Here is a 15,544-nt window from a genome sequence, read left to right as displayed (position 1 = left end):
GGCTATGTGGAAACGTTAATATATTTCTAAGGGATGGAAAATTGCCTTGATTAGAAACACATTGTCTAGCTTGCCTATTTACTTCATGTCTATTCTACAATTGCCAAGGGAGGTCAGATTAAGGCTAGAGTTGATTTAGAGAGATTTCCTATGGGGAGGTGAGACCTTAGACTGGAGACCTCATTTAGTAAGATGGGCAACAATGTGTCTTGATAAGAGAAAAAAGGGTCTGGGGGTTAAGAGCCTTTCTACGCTCAATAAGGCCCTTCTTTGCAAATGTAGTTGGCGTTTTGCGAATGAGAGAGGGGCTTTATGGAACCAAGTAATTAGGGGGAAATAAGGGGAGGAACGAGGAGGGTGGTGTTCTCTAAATGTAAGAGAGAGGTATGATGTAGGGTTGTGTAAAGTAATTAGGAAGCTCGAGCACATCGTTAGCAGTAGACTCTCCTTTGTGGTGGGGAATGATCAAAGGGTGAGTTTTTGAAAGGATATTAGGTGTGGGACTACACCTTTGTGTGCTTATTTTCCTTCCTTATTTGTCCTAGCTGATCCCAAATAAGCTTGGATGATGTTTGGACCGGGACACCGGGAGGAGAGGGGGTGGTGGGTGGGTGGAGTTAGAGTCCTCGCTTCACTAGGTCTTTTAATGATTGGGAGATGGATGAAGTGGAGGGCCTTCTGTTACGCTTGTGTGGTTAGAAAGTGATCTTGGAGGAGGAGGAGGATAAGGTGCGGTGGATGGAAACAAAGGATGGAGTTTTCTCGACAAAGTCACTTTACAAAGCCTTAGTGTCAAGCTCTTCAGTTTTGTTTCTAATGAAGATTATTTGGAAATTGTGTGTGCAGCCAAATGTAAGCTTCTTTGCTTGGGAGGTATCATGGGGCAAAGTTTTAACCTTGGATTGAGTTAAAAAGAGGGGATGGGCCTTAGCAAATGAATGTTGTTTTTGCCATGCGGATGAAGAATCCATTGACCACCTCCTTCTCCATTGTGAAAATACAAGGGCATTGTGGGAGATGCTCTTCACTCTTTTTGGAGTGTCTTGGGTGTTTCCTTCTTCGGTTAGGGAAACTCTCTTGGGTTTGAATGGATTCTTTGTGGGGAAAAAACGCAAGACAGTTTGGAGAGCGGGTCCTCTTTGCATTTTTGGGACAGTTTGGAAGATAAGGAATAGAATTGCCTTTGAAGATGATGTGCTGTCCATCCAAGGGCTGAAAACTTATTTTCTTAACTCGCTTTGGTCGGAGACTAAATTGTTTATAAAAGATGGTCCATCGACCTTTTTTGAATTCATTGATTGGGTGGGTTCCCATTGAGGGAGGGGTTGTTTTTTGTATATCTTTGTGGAAAATTTTTTGTTTCCAATGTTAGGAGGTGAGTGTTTCCCTTTCTATTCAGTACATCTTGAGTCGCTATTTTAGCGCCTTTTTGTAATACAATACTTTTCCTTCTCAAAAAAAAAAAAAAAAAGTCTGACATCAACTAATGGTTGATGGAGCTTCTTCCCAATGAAGGAGTGGATGCTAAGCTGTATGGTTGTTAGTCTTGATCTGACTATTTTCTTGTTGTTTTGTCTTTTTTCTCCTGTTCTCTCCCTTCTCTTTTGGTTCTTTTAAATACTTATCTTTTGGGCCGCTCCTCTTCCTTCCCTTCCCTTTTCCTTATTTGCCACTGCAACAGTTGCAACTAACTTTTTCATGTTAATGATCTTACAAGTAAAAATAAAAATAAGGGATATTTGGTGGCTCTTTTAGCTATGATCGTGGAGTTATCGACACATTGACATGCCTTGTATATCAAAACACAGATTGATTCAGTTTTGGACTGTACCAAGTGGATGTTCTATGCAGTTCACAATAATTTAGTCTCGTCTAGAATTGTTGTATTCATTAGTATTCCTTTCTTCTGTTTGATCTCTCAATGAGAACTGGGGCAGTTCTTTTACACATCTTCCCCTTGAAATCACAGGTAGAAACCAATTTTCTGCCTTTTTTTAATCAGAAACTCAAAAGATCTTTTCAATCAATTAAAAAGATCAATAAGTACGAGACATCCTACCACAAGGTACAAATTTAGATCAACCAAGTGAATGGATATCATTACATGGATCCATATTGCTGAACAAACAAGAGAAATTACAAAAAGTGAAACAATAATTGAAACATTCAAAACAAACATTAGATAGACTCAAGGAGACACATAATCTCCAACAAAAGATGCCAATTGCTTTGCTCCTCTTGTAGCTAGCTCATCTGCCACTTGATTAGCTAAGCGAGGATCCCATCAAATGCAGCATCCTAACTTTGTAAAGATATCGAAACTCTGGCATGGCCGCCTATCAATTCTCCATGAACCCCTCTTCTTTTTAGCTACCCATGAGATAACAACAACATAACCCCCCTGCACTGCAAAATTGGACAAGCCAAAGCTTTTTCTTGTACAAGGCCCTCTAGAAGTGATAGAACCTCAGCCTCAATAGCAAAACCATCACCTGCAGGTTTAGAGTATGCTTTGATTACTAAACCTGGATGATCTCTAATCACACCACCAATTCCAAGCTACCCCTAGGGTGCCCAAGACACACCCATCGAAGTTCAATTTAACCACTACTTAACAGGCTCTTTTTTCTTTGCTTTTTTAAATATTAGAAATGAAACACTTCATTTCATTAAATGAAATGGAAGGTACACAGAAGGATGAGTATCCTTAACACATATACAAAATCTGACAGAGGAAAGAATACTTTGCTGTTTCTTATGCTGTGTCTTTACAACTTACAAGTAACAGCCTCACCATATTTGTGAATTTTGTGTGTGCTTGTGTGTCTGGGCTTTTTGGTGAATGTGCCATAGATACCCTCATTTGCATCTGTTTGATATTCTATCTATATATATATATATATATATATATATATATATATATAAATATATTTATCAGAATTGATGTCCTCAGTAATACACTACACTGAGATGTTCATATTTTTGAACTTTCTTTTTATAATGAAATCATGGCTTCTGAATTAAGGCTTTCTCTTTGAGTTTCAATTGGCAGCTTGAAGTGGTCTATCTATTTTTACCTTTTCTTTTGATCAATAGTTGCATATGCAATTAGTAATGCTTGTGTGATTATTCTATTTCCAGGTCCCTTGTGTAGAAGTAAATGCTCTGATGAAAACTTTCAAGATGAAGCCTTTGCTGTTCCCGGTATGTATATTGTGTTTCATGCATCTGAGATTTTTCAATTTAAAGTGTTAATACTTAGATGCATTTGCTATACTGTTTCTATTTCAGTAGTTTTTGCTCATTCTTAGAATTTATTTAACTTAGAATGTAATATTCTTAATTTCTTATACTTTTTGTACAAGGCTTGCTTTGTGATTTTCTTATCTTTGTAGTTCAAATTGCTGGATTAGGTAATGTAATGCTACCACTATCTCAGTTATTTGTTCTTTCAAAGATCAAATGATTTTTCCTAGCCTTTCTATTTATTGCCTCCACTCACTGCAGCTGGCTGGTTCAGTAACTGCTGCATTCAACTGTCAAGGTCCCTTGGATGCTCCTACATTTATGGGCAGTGGCATGGTTTTAAGGAAGATATCCAATTCTGTTTCTGATTTTCCTGTATCCTCTGCATCTGAAGCACTAATGAAGAATAAAGAGGCTGGAGCTGTAGCAGCATTTGATCGTGTACCCCTTTCATATTTATCGGCTAATTTCACTTTCAACACTGATAACTGCGTAAGTTTTTTGTAGATAACTGATCATGCACGTGTCCAGAATAGACAGTGGCTTTTCATCCTTAATCAATTTGTTTGAATGAATTTACATTTGACAGGTTGCTGACTTGTATGGAATTAGAGCTAGCCTTGTGGATGGTGGTGAAATTCGCGGGGCAGGGAATGCATGGATTTGCCCAGAGGTAGTTAACTGCCTGTCAGATAATCTGTTTTGGTCATAAATGAATTAGGCTGAATGCTAAAGATTCATGTTACTTTATCTTGTTAGATTCATGCTTTTCTTAAGTTTTATCCTTTAGTTACTTGAAAGAATTGTTAAGTTATTCCTAAATCATCTTTGCAGTGTCTTGTTTTAATTTATTGGTAATCAGATTGCTGCCACTCCATTACTAAATATCAAGATCTTCATTTTTAGTTGAATTATGACTTTGACATACCAGATTTTGGTAAATGTCGAGAGGTGTCAGATACCATGTGCTGGGACTTTCTAGCAGAGAGTACCCAATAATGTGAGGCTGGTGTCAATGTTTTTGTATTAGCAATGACACTGTTGTTAACATTTTTCTTTATTACTGGCTCATTGACTTGCATAAATCTTGGAGGCACCAAGCACAGTGTGCCTGACACTGTTAATTTCTTGTTAATGTCAGGCACCTTACCACATGGGAGAAAATGGATTGTTACATATATGTGTTTGTGTAGATATATAATTCCTTGTCAGGAATGGGCTACTACTTAGCTTTGGGGATTTAGGGTATGTGCAGAAACTGTCATTGAAAACAATTTTTTGTTCTAAATAAGAAACCAGTTTTCAAACTTAAAAACTAGGTTTGACAAAGTTTTAACTGAAAATAGTTTTTTAGGAATCTGTTCTGAAAATGGTTTGTTTTTAGAATGAATTTGAGGTGTTTTTTTTGTTTTGTTTTTAAGAAATAATAATAAAAAATGGAGAATACCTCGGGAACTTTTGCATTATTCATTAGAGTAAATACCTTCACGGAGAATAAGCCAAGAAAACCATTTTTCATACTTGAGTTCTTAAACAGAATTTTATTTCTAAAAATAATTGAGAACCATTTTTAAGATCTGTTTTCAAGAACTGTTTTTTGAGAATTTTGCCAAATAGGCCCTAAGTAATTCCAAAATCTACCCTTGTACCCACCTAGAATCCAAATATATTTGGAAACAGATGTACAGTTGTCCTGATTTCCTCTCATTTAGTAGATATCTCTTGCATTTTCTTTTTAGCTTTTTTTTATTGATTGGTTGGAATTTTGATGTGTTATGTCATTTTTAAGAAACGAATAATTTCTAGCTCTTAATTCTCAACAAGGATGAGTACAACTTATATAGATACATGGCTGACTAGGCTACAGCTAATTTAGGACTAAGTCATGGAACCTAATTACATGCAGATTTCTAGGAAAGAGATAATGAAAGAAATAAAATGTACAACCATACAAATCAATTACAATATTTACAAATTTGGACATAATTTGTCAAATCTTCCCACCTTCCTCCTCAAGCAGGTGCAAAGATGTCTTACATTCCTAGCTTTTCTAAGATTTGATGAAAACCCAGATTTGGTAAACCTTTGGTGAGGATGTCTGCCGACTGCCTAGTTGAGGAGACATATAGTGTACAAATCTCTCCAGAATCCACTTTCTCTTTAATGAAGTGTCGATCCACTTCCACATATTTGGTCCGATCCTGATAAACTGGGTTATGAGCTATATTTATAACTACCTTATTGTCACAGTACAACATCATTGGCTCCTTTACTCAATCTTAAGATCTGTGAGTATAATTTTCAGCCATAGTAGCTCACAAATACCCTGAGTCATAGTTCTAAATTCAGCTTATGCACTAGATCTAGTCACAACAGGTTGTTTTTTGCTTCTCCAAATAACTAAATTTCCTCCTAGAAATGTGTTATACCCTGTAGTTTTATCTTCTATCCACCAATTGAACTTGCCCAATCCACATAGGTATAGGCTTCCAACTTGAAATCACCGTTCCTTTGAAACATTATTCCCTTGCCCAGGGTTGTCTTTAGATGTATGATAATTCTATACATAGCCTCCATAAAAGACTTAAGTGGAGAATGCATAAATTGACTCACCATACTTGTAGCATATGCTATATTAGGTCTAGTGTGTGATAAGCAAATTAGTTCCCTCACTATTCTTTGGTAGATGCCTCAGTCAGCCATAGGTTCTTCATTATTTTCCCCTAACTTATGGTTTGACTCTATAGGGGTATTAGCAGGTTTGCACCCTAGCATGCCAGTTTCTTTGAATAGATCTTGTACATATTTTCATTAAGAAATAAAAATCCCATTTTTGATCTTGCAACTTCTATCCCCAAAAAGTACCTGAGACTACCCAAGTCTTTGATCTTGAATTCCTTTGCTAGGTATGACTATAATTTTCTAATTTCTTCCAAGTTGTGACCAGTAATAATGATATCATCTACGTAGACAATCAAAATAGTTACCATACCAAGAGGGGAATGTTTGAAGAACAGTGTGTGATCACCTTGGCTTTGATGATAGCCTTTCTACACCATTGACTTCGTGAATCTTCCAAACCAAGTTCTTAGGGATTGCTTGAGCCCATAGAGTGATTTTTTTCTTGAGCCCATGGAGTGATTTTCCTTCTCATGTTTTTTCTCAATTAATACAATTGTTTGTTTCTGATAAAAAAAAAAGAGTGATTTTCTAAGCCAGCACACTTTGTTTGTCCAAGATTTGTGTATGAATCCAGGGGGAACATCCATGTATACTTCATCCTCTAGATCTCCATGAAGGAAGGCATTCTTTACATCAAATTGTTGCAAAGGCCAATCAAAGCTAGCAACCAAAGATAATAAAACTCTGATGGTATTTTATCTTTTCTACCATTGCAAAGGTTTTTTGGTAATCTATTCCGTATATTTGAGTGTACCTTTTAGCAACCAACTTTGCTTTGTACCTTTCTATGGTTCCATCAACCTTGTATTTGATCTGATAAAAAAAAAAAAAAAAATCAACCTTGTATTTGATGGTATAAATCCACCTATATCCCACTGTTTTCTTCCCTTTAGGCAGCTCGACAACCTCGGAAGTTTTATTCTTTTCCAAGGCTTGTAGTTCTTCATTCATGGCATCTTTCCATGGTTTACTATTTGAGGCCTCTTGGACTGTTTTGGGAGTTTCATTAGAGGAGAACTGAGTAATAAAGGCATGGTATTTTGATGACATCTCTGTAAGGATATGGAATGTTGGGTGCATGTTCTAATTCCTTTCCTAAGAGCAATAGGCAAATCCAAATCACTATTAGTATCAAGATTAGGTTTAACATCTCCATTACCTGTCATGGTTTCAGAGATTGGAGCATGTGCAGGTATTGTAGATATTTTTATCCTTGAATACACATTGAAATTAGGTGCTTTAGGTCTCTTGTGCTCAGTCTTAAGTGAATAAATTTTCAATATAGGTTTTGAGGAATTCAAGCTCTTTTCAAGACTTGAGGAAGTTATACTTTTGTTCAGTTTCAATAGACATACATTCAGGTTGATTTTCTTGGACTGGTTCACTCTCAAAAAGAGTAGGATGAGAAAGAGACTGATCATAGAGATTAGACGAATGATCAGATATAGCACTTGGCAAAACCTTATCTAAAAAGTGACCAGAATCATGCTCTGCAACCTTATCAGAATTCAAATTCTGCTATAAAACCTGACCAAAATCCCAACATCCATCTTCCATAATCTTGTTGCTCTCCCCTTGAAGATAGGTTTCAGAGAAATAAGGTTTGTTTTCAATAAAGGTAACATCCATGGTGATGTATTTCCTTTTGGTGGGAGGATGGTAGCATTTATACCCCTTTTGTGTGTGAGAATACCCCAAGAAAATGCATTTGAGAGCCTTTGGATCAAGCTTGCTTCTTAAGTGGGTATGAATAAAAACAAATGAAACACACCCAAAGATTTTTGGAGGAAGAGAACCAATGCCTTGAAAATTTGGAAAGAACTCTAAAAGAGTATATATAAGAGATTTGAATGCAAGAACTTGAGATGGCATACAGTTGATCAAGTAGGTGACTGTTAGAATGGCTTCATCCTAATAAATTTTAGGAACTTTCATTTGGAATAAAAGAGACCTAGCAACCTCTAGTAAATGCCTATTTTTTTCTCTCAGCAACCCCATTTTGTTGGGGAGTATCAAAACATGATGACTGGTGAACAATGCTTTCATTTTGCAGATATGTAATCAAGTCATTACTAAAGTATTCCTTCCCATTGTTAGATCTGAGTGTCTATATTTTGACTCCAAATTATGTACTAATGAGTTTATGAAAGATAAGAAAGATAATGGAGATCTTAGACTTTGATTTTAAGAGATAAACCCAAGTGGATCGGGTGCAATTGTCGATAAATGTAACAAACCATCAAGAACCTGAATGTATCAAACTAAATGGAGAAACACATTTAGAATTTTTTATTGGAAATGAAACTCGATGGTGCCTTAGCAAGAAGACACACTTCAGAATGAAAATCGAGACAATCAAAGTTTTTAAACAAAGATTGAAACACCTTTTTCAAAAATGGAAATGGAGGATGTCCTAAATGTCTATGCCAAAGCCAAATCTGATCAACTTTTGAAGAAGAGGTATAGTCCAACCCTTGAGACCTTAAAATACTCGTCTTCCAATTGGTATCTAGGTAGTATAGTCTATCTTTTTCCTTACCATGTCCAATCGTCCTCCCTGTTACCGAGTCTTGAAAAGTGCAACCAGAAGAAGTGAGTATAACCAAACAATTCAAAGCTTTAGTGATTTTTCCTATGGACAAAAGGTTATAAGAAATATTGGGAATGTGCAACATGGATTTTAGAGATGAAGCGGGGTTGATGTTGACTGTGCCTTGACTGGCTATAGAGGAAAAGATCCATCAGCAATATTTATTTTTTGCTCTCCAGAATGTGTGGAGGAAGTGGAAAATAATTTTGAAAAACTGGTCATATCATCTGATGCACCTGAATCAATGATCCAGGTGCTGGAAAAACAGTCCTTAGAGACATACATTGCATGGATATTACCTGACTGATTCATAGAGCAAAAACCTGAAGTTGGTGTAGAACTTTGATTGTGATATCGAAGTTGATTCGACAGTGAAGGCTAAGCACTCTTGATTTTCAAGCTGACAGATTTAAATGGGACTGATATAAGGCTCAGCAATGAAGGCTATGCACAACCGTTGGCAAAAAAATGGCAATGGAGGCTTAGAAGAGGATGACACAAACTGCAAAATTGTTACCTGCTCTGATACCATGAAGAAGCGAATAATTTTTCGCTCTTAATTCTCAACAAGGATGAGTACAACTTATATAGATACAAGGTTGACTAGGCTATATCTAATTTAGGACTAAATCATGGAACCTAATTACATGTAGATTTCTAGGAAAAAATAAGGAAAGAAATAAAATATACAACCATACAAATCTTCCAGCACATTTTTTTTTTGTAGGAATTGCATTGTTGCTTGAAATCTTCTTTCCACAGGGTTGTTCTTCCTCATGATGTTGTATCTTTGAATGTTTGCTATGACTCTTTTTATCTGCATATACACATAATTAATTCTGTTGTTCAAAGACTGATAAGCAAGGCAGGTCACTTGCCTAACTTCTAAATTGGGAATAGAATAGAAGTCAGAAAGGTTGTGGAATGATATGCAAAATTCTTTATGAAGTTTTTTCTTTTTCTAGTCAAAAGTTTATTATTTTCATTTTGCAGGGTGAGATGGATGATATGGCGACGGATGTGAATTTTTCTGGAAATTTACCCTTTGAGAAGATTATGCATCGATATTTAACTGGTCATCTTCATCTGGTGCCACTTAAATTAGGGGATTTAAATGTTGAAACAAAACTTTCTGGTTCCCTTTTGAGATCGTAAGATTCTTAGGCTTCTTTGTAATTGTTGATAGAATCATTGATATGGTTGCTTATTAATCTCAGTTGGAGAATATTTATTTTTTAGTAATGGAATGTTGCTATATTTCAAGTAGGTGCTTATGTCATTTTCCAAATGTAGGAGGTTTGACATCAAATGGGCAGCGCCAGAAGCTGAGGGGTCGTTTACTGATGCTCGAGGAGATATCATAATCTCACATGATAATTTTGCTATCAGTTCTTCATCAGTTGCTTTTGAATTAAATTCAAAAGTTCAAACATCTTGTCCCGGTGAATATTGGTTAAACAGAAAGGATTATGATGTGAAGAGTGCCATGCCACTAATCATTGAGGGTGTTGAATTAGATTTGCGTATGCGTGGTTTTGAGTTCTTCAACTTTGTCTCTTCTTATCCTTTTGATTCTCCAAGACCTGTGTATTTGAAAGCAACTGGAAGGATAAAGTTTCAAGGGAATGTTGAAAAGTTTCCTACTATTGATAATGAGCAAGCTTTTGATTCTGAGAAGAATATACAAGGTGCGCAAATAACAGATAAAGAAAATACCCATGGTCTTGTTGGTGATATCTCAATATCTGGTCTCAAACTGAATCAGTTGATGCTGGCGCCTCAGTTGGCTGGAACCTTAAACATCTCCCATGAGTGTATTCAGGTATCTCCTCAAAGCATAAATGAGAATTATTTTCTCTTTTGGTCTTTCTGGAATTGTGCTTGAGGTTTTATGTTGAGTTTTGTGATGTCTCGTCTTATTACTAATAATTTATAATGATCAATGAACTTGCTAAGGGTTCAACATGAGTTATATATATCTGTAGCTTTGTAAAAGGAACCTATGGTGTTCTCTGATACTAGAAGTCTGAAATCTGAAATGCTCTTGTAGAATTGGCAGTACTAATATCTGTCTGAGAAGCACATATGATGGGTTGGGTCAGAAAGTGCTCAAATAGTGTTTCCTTGTTTTGGGGGTTCAAGGTGTGTAACTGATTGGGATGAGTCTCCAGGGCCTATTCATTTGAGAATTTTAGGACTTGTTTAGGAATGTTATTGAAAACAGTTTGCAAAAAACTGTTTTTGAGAACAGTTTAAAAAAATAATTCTCTAAGGTTTTTTGGAACAAAAGTCTGTTTGAGATCTTGGAAGGTTCTCAACCTGGTTTTTGTTTTTCCAAATATTTTTAAAAATAACTTTATTTATAGTGCTTTATTTTTAATCATTCTTCTTATTTGACAATTATTTTTTAAAATAGCTCTTAGAAAACAAGTAAAAACAATTCAAATATGTTTTCAGAAAACTATTTTTTATTTAAAAGATTACCAATCATATTTTTGAGTATGGAAAACAGACTCTTAGGTTTTTTTAGATTCATAATTAATGAATAGTTGGTATATGAGTCTCAATTAGAACTTGGATGTATTTTTATTGAAAATTTCTTTTGAAAAAAAGTTTGTATATTTCTAAAACTTATTATTTTCTAGAAAAATCTCTTTTTCTAAAGTTTCTATTTGAGTACCTTTTTATAATCTAGAAAATCTTCTTTATTAGGAGCCCTTGTTAGAATAAATTTTAATAAAGTTGTAAGCTTCTAATTCTAAAAGAGTGTCTCTATTTTTTTTAATTCCATTATTTGGAAAATTTAGGAGTTTAAGGAGAGAAATAAGAGTTTTAATAAGTTACTATATGGGTTAAGCTTCTTTTTGTGGTTTTATTTTTCTTCTAGGTAAGACCGATAGAAGGCTCTAGTGAGACTCTAAGGTTTCATATCTTTACCTCTGTATCTTTTTTCTTTTTCTATCTTTTTTTTCTCTTTTCCTTGCTGACATAATTTTATTCCTCATTCCTGTCCATAAATTCTAGAAGATTGAAGCTCTTGCCCATCTGATTTGATTTTAGACAACTCTCTTATGGTTGTCCTACATTAGTAATCCAACGTAAATCCTTAAATGTGATGTCCATTGTTGTATGATAAGTTTGTATAAATGTGAATTAGTCCTAATTTGGTGTTTCATCTGCCACCTTTGAATCCTAGAAATCCTAAAACCTGGGACCAAGTCAAAACATGTTTCCAAATCCACTTCCTCTTTGGATGTGACGGCTTGTGAATGGTTTTATAATTTATCTTGGGAGCAAAACCATCTTTGAAAATATCTTTTGAAGGTAATAAATTAGTTTATAATTTGCAAAATTGTGCTAATTTTTTACTTTTTATGTAAGAACCCTCCTCAAAACTCCATGTTCTCTTGTAAATTCTATTGTGATAATACCAAAAGCCTCCACATTTTTTTATAACTTAATATAAGTTTTACTTTAAATTTATATTTTTGAATAATTAGAGTTATAAAGGTTGGTTTTCTATGATGATTTTATAAGCTTGATGGTTTAATGGTAAACCTTAGAATTTTTAATTTGTGTCCTAGGGTAAATCTCCTGCCATGCATCTTTGCAGATATATATGCCAAGACATAAGTATTTTAGTGCAAAATTTATTCTTCTTTTTAAAAACACACTTGAGAAAGATTTTAATGTGCAAAACTTATGTGTCTACTAAAGGTTGAAGTTATTCATTTCCTTGGATACATGCCAAGACATGAGTATTTTCAGTCACATGATCACAACAAAGTGACTTGGTATCAAGTGTCTGCTTAATGTTTTTCTCTATGCTACTGGAAAAGCAGTTCCAATCATTGATTCACTGGGATCACAATGTTGCATGTAGTGTGTGGTGAGACTCATACATTTATTTGTACGTCTGTTTCAGGCATCAGTAGTTATACATCTACTCATACTACCTAGCTATTTTTCTCCCAGTTTTAATAACTAAATTATACCGAATTCTAAGCTCTTGCTGTTATGCAGTTCAATGCCACAGGTAAGCCTGATGAAAGTCTTTCAGTGAAGGTTGTTGGACTGTTGCAGCCTAATAGTGAAGAAAACCTGCATAGTGAAAAAATGTTATCTTTTTCTCTTCAAAAAGGGCAACTTAAAACTAATGTCTGCTATCGGCCACTGCATTATGCGAACTTGGAGGTTCTTATCTCTAATTTCTTATCTTCTGATTTTAGAGCACTTTTTGTTCTTAGGCCCCATCTAGCATGGTGATGAAGTCCATTAAAAAATAAAAAATCTCTATGTAGGAGAGGTCATTCAAAAGAGATTTGTTTGAACATACTTAGAAGGACTTTTAACATAGTTATTTTTTAGATAAAAAATGAATGGATTGTTTTGCAATTTTTAAAAATTTATAAGGTTATAATTTTCTTTCCTTTTTTTTGTTTAAGGAAAACACAATTTTATTGAAAGAGCCTTTGAAGTCCTAATCTCTTTAAGCCAAAAGACTTAAAATGCAACCAGACACGGGATTGAAAGAGTTTTTTGATGCTTTCACCATCAAAAAGCTCTTTAAATCCTCTCATATGGTGTGCTAAATTTGATATGAGATTATAGTCTGAATAGAGCTTGTCAAAAAATAATTCATGTTGTCAGCCCCAGATGGTTGGGGATTGAGGCTGTTATTAGTTAAGCCTAGTGTTAGTCTTGTGAGTGTAAATGATTTGAAAATGCAATTAATTTCTTCTTGCACCTTCCCATACAATTGTCATAGGTACGCCATCTGCCACTTGATGAATTGGAGGTGGCCTCACTTCGTGGAACAATACAGAGGGTAAGTTGTCATATGGACTTTCTTGACTTTATTGTTTAAAGATCATCTTCTTATTCTCCCCTGCCTCCCATTTGCCCTCACATTCAGAACAACCACAATGAAAAAGTAAAACAAGATCTTAGGAGGAAAAGAAAGCAATGCCTACTGATTTGGGGATTGGTTTGAGTAGGGCATGGTGTTCAAAGTCTAACTCACATTGTCTGAGGCTGGATATTATAGCTTGCTGTAATTATTTTTGCATTATACTTCAGCCCAAAACTTAATTGATGAAATTGTAAATAATTTTTTCCTGGACGCTGAAAATAGATTATGGTGACTTGGTGATTTGGGTTCACCACTTACTATTAATTATATGTTGTTTACAGTTGAACCCAAGCTCCTAATTCAAGGGTTTTCAATTAGTGGCATGGTTTGGGAATATTGGGTGTTGACAACCATAAGTATAACTGAAAACATTAGGGATCTTGAAAAAGTATTCAGTTGCTTTGAAAAGGGGAGTTAATTTGAGATAAAGGCATTAAAGGGTAAAGAGAAAGGATGCTAATGATATGGATAGAATTTATAGTTAGTGTGAAAGGTTTCTAAGTTTTATAGTCTGTACTTTACCTAATGCATGGTTTATGACTGGTTGAGTGGTAAGAGACAGAGACGATGGACCTTTTGGGACCACTGTTCCACAAGTTCAATAAGTGCCTTTTTTTTGGGTGTCCCTATTTCTTTTTTGTGATGACATAAATGATTCAGGTTCTCAGAGAAGTGGTGTAGAAGTGTGTACCCTAGTCAAAGGGTGGTCACATTTTTACAAAGTAACATTTAGAGAAATAAGATCCAAAGAATGCACCATGAAGAATTTCTTCACATGACTACCAAAAAGAAAGTGAACAGACTTAAATCTAGCACTTACTCCAAGAAGCCTCATGAATCTGGAAAATGTGATTCTAGTTTTCTTTCTGAATAGATCACAGTATAATTGAATTTAAAATAACACTTAAACTGAATCACAATCTGATGGTTAAGTGAATAGCAATAGAATTGCAATCTGATGGTTAAGTGTAATTTGTCTGAAGTGGCTATCCTAACTGTTAGATGACCAATTTTCCTAAAAACTTGTTTTTTTGATAGGTAATTTTTTTGTCCCCATTGGGACTTGAACCTGGAATGTCCCGCACAATTTTCCTAAAAAATTTTAACTTGTAGGATTTGGGTCCACAATGTATACCATATTCTTTAACACTTGCCTTCACGTGCAACCCTATATCCACATGTGGAGAGAGACATATGTCCGTAAGCAAACAAATACAATTATGGGCTTACATGCGGGCTCAATAAATTAGGGAAATAAATATTATACAGTGAGGCTTGAGCACATGACCACTTGCCAAACAAGGCTTTGATACCATGTTAGACAACCAATTTTCCTAAAAGCTTGAGTTTGTAGAATTTGGGTCCACAATGTATATCATGCTCTTTGATGCTAACAAACAAATCAACTTCAAATGGAGCTGAAGATCTCCAAATAACAAGTACAAAGGGCCTTCTCTGTGGACTGGAAGCCCTCTTGAGATTCCTTGTTCCTTGGTGCTTATCAGAGAAAAAACTGAACCAAGTTTTGTGAACTAAGCCATCATCCTTCCTCACCTCCTGTGACGGCTTCAATCTATAGCAGTTTCTATTGTGCACATTCTGTTAATGCTAAGATGTTTCTGCTCTTTACTTTATCATATGTGATTAATCACTCATTACATAAAGGTTATTTAACACTGCAGATGTAATATATTTTAAGCCTTATGATGGTCTCTTATGTTTAATAGTTGGTGATTGTCTATGGTGGTTTAAATTTTAAATTTACTCAGGTGATAGTTGCTTGTTTACTTTCAGGCAGAACTTCAACTGAACATTCAGAAAAGAAGGGGACATGGAGTTTTATCTGTGCTTCGGCCAAAATTCAGTGGTGTATTAGGTGAAGCTTTAGATGTGGCTGCTAGATGGAGTGGGGATGTTGTGAGTACCTAGAGTAAAGTTTCTATTCTAACAATCTGTCCTTTTTTGCTGTCTTCTGTCTGGGCATCCATTGCAACTAGTGATTAGTTTTAGTACAAAATTTTCATCTCACTCCTACTTTTACAAAATTTTCATCTCACTCCTACTTACCTATGGATTGTTATTAGTCACAGAGGTTAAATGAAACCATTGATTTC

General features: G+C 35.2%; 1 protein-coding gene across 1 annotated transcript in view; it reads left to right on the top strand.

Moving 5' to 3' along the window:
- LOC100247424 (protein TIC236, chloroplastic) overlaps positions 1 to 15,544 on the top strand; it is a 47,047-nt gene that overhangs the window by 17,288 nt on the left and 14,215 nt on the right. The window contains exons 7-14 of the mRNA XM_010650259.2: positions 3,142 to 3,204; positions 3,508 to 3,738; positions 3,836 to 3,919; positions 9,512 to 9,669; positions 9,812 to 10,340; positions 12,542 to 12,712; positions 13,287 to 13,346; positions 15,225 to 15,347. Of these exons, the coding sequence (XP_010648561.1) occupies positions 3,142 to 3,204; positions 3,508 to 3,738; positions 3,836 to 3,919; positions 9,512 to 9,669; positions 9,812 to 10,340; positions 12,542 to 12,712; positions 13,287 to 13,346; positions 15,225 to 15,347 (1,419 nt within the window). The remainder of the gene's footprint in view (positions 1 to 3,141; positions 3,205 to 3,507; positions 3,739 to 3,835; positions 3,920 to 9,511; positions 9,670 to 9,811; positions 10,341 to 12,541; positions 12,713 to 13,286; positions 13,347 to 15,224; positions 15,348 to 15,544) is intronic.

This window comes from Vitis vinifera, chromosome 4, assembly GCF_030704535.1.
Source record: "Vitis vinifera cultivar Pinot Noir 40024 chromosome 4, ASM3070453v1".
NCBI lineage: Eukaryota > Viridiplantae > Streptophyta > Magnoliopsida > Vitales > Vitaceae > Vitis > Vitis vinifera.
This window is presented reverse-complemented; position numbering and strand designations above follow the sequence as displayed.